Raw genomic sequence first — 7338 nt, forward strand, 5'->3', positions numbered from 1 at the left:
TCCACCGTCTCCCATTGGTCAGAAGGCCTGGCAATCCGTGCCTGGGCGGAGCTCGCCTTTGCCTCCCATTGAAACCGTCGGCACGTTCCGCCTCCCCAGCAGTTCGCAGCGCACCATTGGCCAGTCATGGCTTTCAATCATCGAACACCATCTGTGATTGGTCTTCGTCGCTGGCAATCAGCTTGGAATATAAGCATTGGTTGCTTGTCCAGCCCCGCCTTCCCCAGGCCAGGCTTCTATTGGCGGGTCAAGCCGTCTGTCACATTTCCCTATTGGTGATTGGTTGAAACCTCCGTCAGTCATGTTGCAATGAAGGGGGGTACGGGGTGACGTCACGCCGTCGCCACTTTTCTCAATCCGCGATTGGCTTAAATATCTGTCGGTCATGCTGCGTCAAGGGGGAGGGGAGACATCCGCGAACTTGATTGGCCGGCATGGAAGGGCGGGCTGGGCTCCGGACCAATGGCAGGGAGGGCAGACGGGTCAGGTGATCTCCGCTGGCGAGGCGACGGTTGGCGGGTGGGCCGGAGGACGGTCCGTGAGGCAGACAGGGAAATGAATATCCGCAACGCCCGGGTGAGCGGGGATTGGCGACGGAGGGAGGCGGCGTCTGATAAGCCGCCGCAGGGCCGGGGGAGGCTGGTGGGAAGCGGGGCCGAATCTGGCACCGAGAGCGGGTTCCGCCGCCGCTGGCGGCTGTCCCAGGCATCGGGGTTTGCGCATGCGCCTGAGGCTGCAGCTAAGGGTGACGTCACAGAGACCACGTGGGTCCAGGCAGGGTCTGTCCATGGGGTGGGGTCAGGGGTCAATGTACCCACTCCAACCTGCCCTGTTTAACCCCACATCCCCCTTCCCACCCCACACCCTCCAATTTCCCCCCCGTTACTGAGGAGGGATCGGAAACAAATAAAAGTGGGGAAAGTGCCGCAGACACTCTCCTGGCAGGGTCTGACCATGGGGGGGGGGGTCAGGGGTCAAACCTGCCCTGTTTAACCCCACATCCCCCTTCCCACCCCACACCCTCCAATTCCCCCCCCGTTACTGAGGAGGGAGGGGAAACAAATAAAAGTGGGGAAAGTGCCGCAGAGACCCTGTGGGTCCAGGCAGTGTCTGTCCTGGGAGGTATGCGGTTAATGTACACACTCCAATCTCTGTCAGCTTCACTGTTTCACTCTGATAGTCCCCTTCCTGCCCCGCAGCCTCCAATTTCCCCCCTTTACTGAGGAGGGATGGGAAACAAATAAAAATGTCGCAGAGTCCAAGTGGGTCCTGATTTGTCGACGCCAGTGTTGGACTGGGGTGCACAAAGTTAAAAATCACACAATAGTCCGGCAGGTTTAATTGGAAGCACTAGCTTTCAGAACGCTGCTCCTTCATCCAGGTGATTGTGGAGTACACGATCGTAAGACACAGAATTTATAGCAAAAGTTTCCAGTGTGATGTAACTGAAATTATACAGTGAAAAATACCTTGATTGTTTGTTAAGTCTCCCATCTGTTAGAATGACCAGGATGGTTTCACTTCTTTCGTATATAAATCACAAAACTCTTCATTCTCAGGTGAACTTAACAATTGGTGTCAGTCTAGATAATGTGTTGAAGGTGTTAGCCCCCTGTGTGCTGCTGTCTATGCCATAATGTTTAAACTGATTCTGATCTTAAACAAATGAATTAATAGAATCTTACATGGATTCATACAGTTTTTAAGCAAAGTACAGTTTAACTCTGAAAGTACATATTCACCCCCACAAACGTAGCAGAGGGTGGTGCGTGTGTGGAACGAGCTGCCAGAGGAAGTGGTGGAGGCTGGTACAATGCCAACATTTTAAAAGGCATCTGGATGGGGCCCACTGACAGGAAGGGTTTACAGGGAGCTGGGCCAAAAGCGGGCAAAGGGGACTATTTCAACTTAGGATATCTGGTCAGCATGGGCGAGTTGGGTCAAAGGGCCTGTTTCTGTACTGTATGACTCTGACTGGAAGCGGGGAGGAAACGGTGAGGAGTATTCCCTGGAGGCCCATATTAATACAAGGAACAGAAATGCAGCTGACTCAGCACTGGCATTGTCTCCGAAGCTGTCTCTCCAGTCCGTGCTGGGGCCTATCAGCTCCCCAGGGATCCATCTCCTCTCCCCTCTCTCATCCCCAGCGCACCCCCCCCCCCCCCACCCCCAGCCCCCCCCCCCCCCCCCAATTAGTATGACGTTCTGTCCCAAACAAAAACGGACATTGCTGGAAAAGCTCAGCGGGTCCGGCAACACCTGGGGAGAGAAATCGAGAGTTAATGTTTCGGGGTTGCGGTGACCCTTCCTCTGAGTGGAGACGTTCTGTCCCTTTCTCCGGACGGAGAAAGTTTGCAGGTGGCACGGAGAGCAAAGTGTGCAGAGGGCTATAGCTGGGGTGAGGTGAGTGGGCAAGGAGCTAGCAGATGGAGTACAAAGTTGGCGGGGCCATCCATTTTGGTACGAATAACTCGATTATCCGGCGCTCGGTTATCCGAATATCGGATTATCCGGCAAAATTGCAAGGTTTCGATGCTTGGCTGAACAATGTTATCCAGCTATTCGATGACCCGATCGAAATACTCCCCGTCGGTGTCCTTCGGATAATCGAGGTTCCTCTGCAGCAACAAAATGGTGAAACCTTGCAGCATGGTGCAGTGCAGAGGGATCTGGGGGTCGCTGAGCGTGAGTTGCAAAAAGTCGGCTTGCAGGGAATTGAAGGCGGCAAATGGAATCTTGCCCTTGGTTGCGAGAGGGACGGAGTTTAAAAGCCGGGAGGTTATGTTGCAGCTGTATTCGGGTGCTGGTGAGGCCACGCTTGGAGTAGTGTGCACAGTTTTGAGAGAGGACGTCCTGGCACTGGGGGGGTTGGTTCTGGAGTTGAGGGGGTTGGCTTATCAGGAGAGCTTGAGTCGACTGGGACCACCCGCATTGGGATTTCGAAGAGTGAGGGGGTATCTCATGGAAATGCAGTGGGTTCTGATGTAACGCGATAGCTCCGTCCCCGTGTAATAAGAAAATCGCGCAGCGGGGCCGCGCCGTTTAAACCAATGGCGCCCAGAATTGCCAATTACAGGCAAGGGGAGTTTGTGCTCTACGAATAACGGTCTAAATTCTGCAGCTGCCTTAAAGCCAATTTGTGCTGAAGAAACGCGGGTTACAGCGGATCCGACTGGATAAAATGCTGAAGGGAACGGATAATTTACTGGAGGGCGAAACTACAAAGAGGGGGGCATAGCCTCAAAATAAAGGGCAAAGTGTTTTTCCTGCCTCTGTCATCCAGACAGCTTTCCGTCGCGCCACCTCCATCCCCCATTCCACTGCTCAGAAACCCCTATCACCGTCCTTGGTTTGGGCCACTCTCCCCCCCCCAGGTCCCTTCCCTGCCGGTGCCCCCACCTCCCTCCCCTCCACCCAGGGCCCCCAAACAGCCCCGTTCCAGGGGAGACAGAGAGGGTCACCGGCCTCTCCTCCGACCCAGTTTTACTGCGTCAGGTGCTCCCGATGTGGCCTTCGCTACATCGGGGAGACTAAACGTGAACACCGAACGTCTCAGCCAGGCCCACAGGGCGTGACCGGCCGTCTCAGTCACCACCCCTTCCCTCTCCCTTCCTGACATGACCATCCTTGACCACCTCCGTTGCCACAACTAACCACAGGGCAAACTGGAGGAACAGCACCTCATCTTCTGCCCGGGCAGCCCAGGAGAGCTCGACATTGAGTTCTCCAATTTCAAGTTACGCCCCCATCCCATCCCTTCTCCCTCCCATCCACACCTCCATTCCTCCCATTGGCAGACCAGGTCGTACCCTCTGCCTGTCCGTCCCCCCCCCGCTTCACCACCCAGTCCCTGGCACCCCCTTTATCTGCAGCTCCACCCCTCCCTCCCCCCACCACAGCCACCTCCCCCCACCGTAGTCCTGAAACGTCGACATCCCCACCTCCAGATGCTGCCTGCCTTGCTGTGTTCTTCCAGCCTCCTGCCTGTCCCCGTCGCATTGCGGCCTCTGCAGTGTTTTCGTTTCTGTCTCCCTCAAAATGCGGTGGGGGGGGGGGGGGAGCAGATTTAGGATTGAGTTGAGGAGGAATGTCTTCTCCCAGAGAGGGTTGTGGGTCTGTGCAAATCCCTGCTCCCCCCCCCTCAGCAACGCAGTTGGGTGCTTCAGAGGCAAAAGTGGATATATTTCCGAACGGCGAAGGGAGTGGAGCTGAATCTCACTGAAGCAGGGGGGGGGGTGGGGAGAGGGGGGGGTTTATGGTCCCGTGCGTGACTCCCTCTGCCTTCTCTTTGTACCCCCCTCCCCGCCAGCCCGAGGACCTGATGAACATGCAGCACTGCAACCTGCTGTGTCTGCCTGAGAACTACCAGATGAAGTATTACTTCTACCACGGACTCTCGTGGCCGCAGGTACGGAACAGCTCGGGACACCGAGGGGGGTGGGGGTGGGGGTGGAGGCTGGCGGCGCCGGGACCTTCCTCCGAATCCGCCCGCGCTTCCCGCTTTTAAAATAAACCCCTTCCCCTGGGAGTGCTCGGTCGGGCTCTACACCTCCCCCTTTCCCCGTGGCCCCGCGCTCACCGTGGCAGATTCACCCAGCCTGCATACGTACCCCCCACCCCACCACCCACCCCAGGGCGCCGCGGGGTGGTCAGTCTGGCTGGAGAGGCCGCAAGCTCCAAGCTCTCGTTCCCCCTCCCCCAGTCGGTGCCCCCCCCCCCGCGTCACTGGCCCGGCTTGTCGCAGACTCGGTGTGGCACAGGCACCCCTCCGCCCGACGGAGGGAGAGGTGTGTGGGAACCGGTTTGGGGGTTGGAGGGGGGGGGGGTTGGGCTGAGTCGGGTCGGGCCTGACAGCCGGCTGTTCTCGGTCGTTTCCAGCTCTCCTACATCGCAGAGGATGAGAACGGCAAGATCGTGGGCTACGTGCTGGCGAAAATGTAAGTGGCTCCGTCCCGGGACAAGGTCAGGACCACAGAGGCGGGAGGGGGGGTATACGCACTGGGGGAGATAACGGGGATGGACCCTGAGACATGTCTCCCCCCACGCAATCTCAAATCACTCTCCCTCCCTTCCCTCGTTTTCTCTTCATGCTTTAAGTTCTGACCGCCTCCCAGCCACCGCACTGGAACCTGAGGCCTCCAGAACGATTTCTCGGCCTAGCGGATGTCAATAAGCCTGAGTCTCGATTTATTCCGCCTCACGCACTCCCCCCCCCCTTCCCCCCACCACAACACTGCCCCCTTCCTTCCAGAAGGTTCTTATCAGGAGGCAGCGGGAATTTCTCGTCAAAGAGATTCTCTCTTCAGCGCCCGGCGAGAGTGCGGCAAACAGCCCCGTGGCTAGGGCAACACTAGGCCTGTGTTCCGACTAGGCCTCAGGGCCTTGGTTTGACAGCTGAGGTGGCCCTCCTGTTTTGCTGCTAAATCCCTCTCCCTCTCCCGTCAGCCCACGCTTTCCCCGAGCCTGTTACAGAGGAACCTGAGGCCATTCTGCCCTTCCTCCGCCAGCCTGTTACACAGGAAGAGGAGACCATTCAGCACCCCGCCCACCTACTCCAACCTGTTACACAGGAACAGGAGGCCATTTAGCCACCCGCCACCCCCGCCCCAATAGATCCTGAAACAGATCAACACATGTCAGCGCTAGAGGAGGGGACGGAGATAGGGAGAGGGTGTAGGGGGTGGAGGAGGGGACGGGGATAGGGAGAGGGTGTAGGGGCTGGAGGAGGGGACGGGGATAGGGAGGGGGTGTAGGGGCTGGAGGAGGGGACGGAGTTAGCGAGGGGGCAGCAGGAGAGACAGCGTTTCCAGCATGGCCTGTTGGTTGGGAGTGTGTCTTGGTTCCGTGGGGGTGAACTGTGCGGGCAGCCTGCCTTCTGTGTGTCAGCGTTCCACCTGCACCCGGCCCGACGCCCCCTCCGTGTTTGCCCGGATCCTGCAGTCCCCTTCAGCGTATGTCTGTGTGCTGTTGGGCTCACTCGCTCCCAGTGACTCGTCCCTTGCAAAGCCCCGGCCGAAGCAGATGGGGACAGTGAACAGCGGTGCTTGTGGAACTGAGGGAAACCCCAGCACTGCAGCAGTTCCACCTCCCAGCTGCAGCTTCACTCGTTCACAGGCTGGGGGCGTCGCTGGCTGGGTCAGCATTTATTACCCAGCCCCTAATTGCCCAGAGGGCAGTCAAGAGTCAACCATACTGGTCTGGAGTCACGTGTAGGCCAGACTAGGTGAGGATGGCTGTTTCCTTCCCTGTACGACACAGGTCAACCTATTTTTCTTCTCCCCCCAACAATGGATACATCGTTAGACTCTGAACCCCAGACCACCACTTACCGTGACGGGGATTCAAACCCCGGTCCCCACTCTGGGGTTCTGGATTAACCATCCAGTGACCTATTGTAAGTGACAGAACGCCACGTGCCTCTCCGAAGCCAGTCAACAGCAGAGAGTGAGGGAATACCCCCCCCCCCCACTTACCCTCGACGAGGGGGGGCAGCTCCGACAGCACTCAAAAAGCTCGGCACCGTCTAGGGACAAAGCAGTTCTCCCCCCTCTTCGCTCGATTGGCCCCACATCCCCTCCCTCCCTCCCCCACCAACGCTCAGCGCCGGCGGTGTGTACCGTCTACAAGACCCGCTGCAGAAATTCACCAAAGAGCACCTTCCAAACCCACGGCCCCTTCCGTCTAGAAGGACAAGGGAAGCGGATACAGGGGAACAGCCCCCCCCCCCCCCCCCCCCTTCTCCTGTGAGCCCCTTACCATCCCGAGCCAGAAACACATCAGGCCTTCCTTCACTGTCGCTGGGTCGGAATCCTGGAATTCCCTCCCTCAGGGCGTTGGGGCTCAAGGCACAGCAGGTGGACTGCAGCGGTTCAAGAAGGCAGCTCACCTCCCCCTCCCCACCCCCCACCTTCTCAGGCGATAAACCAGCCAATCATGCCCACGTCCCACAAATGAATTTTTCTAAAAAAAAATGTGACGCTCAAGTGAAGCTACATGCATTGTGACTTTTTGATAAAGTCATCATTGTGGGGGCGAGCATGTCTCACAGAATTGAGTGTCTCTTGTTAGTGACAGGACGACAGGGAGGTGACTTTCTCCATTGATTTGATTTGATTTGATTTATTACTGCCACGTGTACTGAGATACAGTGAAAAGTAGTGCTTTGCATGTTGCTCAGGCAAATCAAACCGAAATATATCAGGGTGACAGAGACAGTGCAGAGAAAGAACAACTTGAGTATACGAGAGGTTCGTTCGTAAGTCTGATAACAGCGGGAAAGAAGCTGTTCTTGAATCTGTCTGTACGGGTTTTGGATAGGGCATGTAGACAAGGTCTTTT

The 7338-nt window shown here is 57.2% G+C and overlaps 1 protein-coding gene across 1 annotated transcript; it reads left to right on the top strand.

Annotated features, from left to right (window-relative positions):
* The first annotated feature begins 447 nt into the window (after positions 1–447).
* On the top strand, positions 448–4977 carry naa10 (N-alpha-acetyltransferase 10, NatA catalytic subuni). Its single transcript, XM_043685022.1, has 3 exons — positions 448–576; positions 4310–4408; positions 4879–4977. Exons 1-3 carry the CDS (start codon positions 463–465, stop codon positions 4939–4941), a joined length of 276 nt encoding a protein of 91 aa, XP_043540957.1. The 5' UTR covers positions 448–462; the 3' UTR covers positions 4942–4977.
* The last annotated feature ends 2361 nt before the right edge of the window (positions 4978–7338 follow it).

The sequence above is a fragment of the Chiloscyllium plagiosum genome, unplaced genomic scaffold (genome assembly GCF_004010195.1).
Source record: "Chiloscyllium plagiosum isolate BGI_BamShark_2017 unplaced genomic scaffold, ASM401019v2 scaf_86470, whole genome shotgun sequence".
Classification (NCBI taxonomy): Eukaryota; Metazoa; Chordata; class Chondrichthyes; order Orectolobiformes; family Hemiscylliidae; genus Chiloscyllium; species Chiloscyllium plagiosum.

Bases quoted from the DNA above. Each gene is read 5' to 3' on its own strand.
- naa10 (XM_043685022.1), top strand. From the start codon at position 463: ATGGCAGGGAGGGCAGACGGGTCAGGTGATCTCCGCTGGCGAGGCGAC. The intron at 577-4,309 runs GTGAGCGGGGAT...CCTCCCCGCCAG, and splicing joins TGAATATCCGCAACGCCCGG to CCCGAGGACCTGATGAACAT. The intron at 4,409-4,878 runs GTACGGAACAGC...GGTCGTTTCCAG, and splicing joins ACGGACTCTCGTGGCCGCAG to CTCTCCTACATCGCAGAGGA.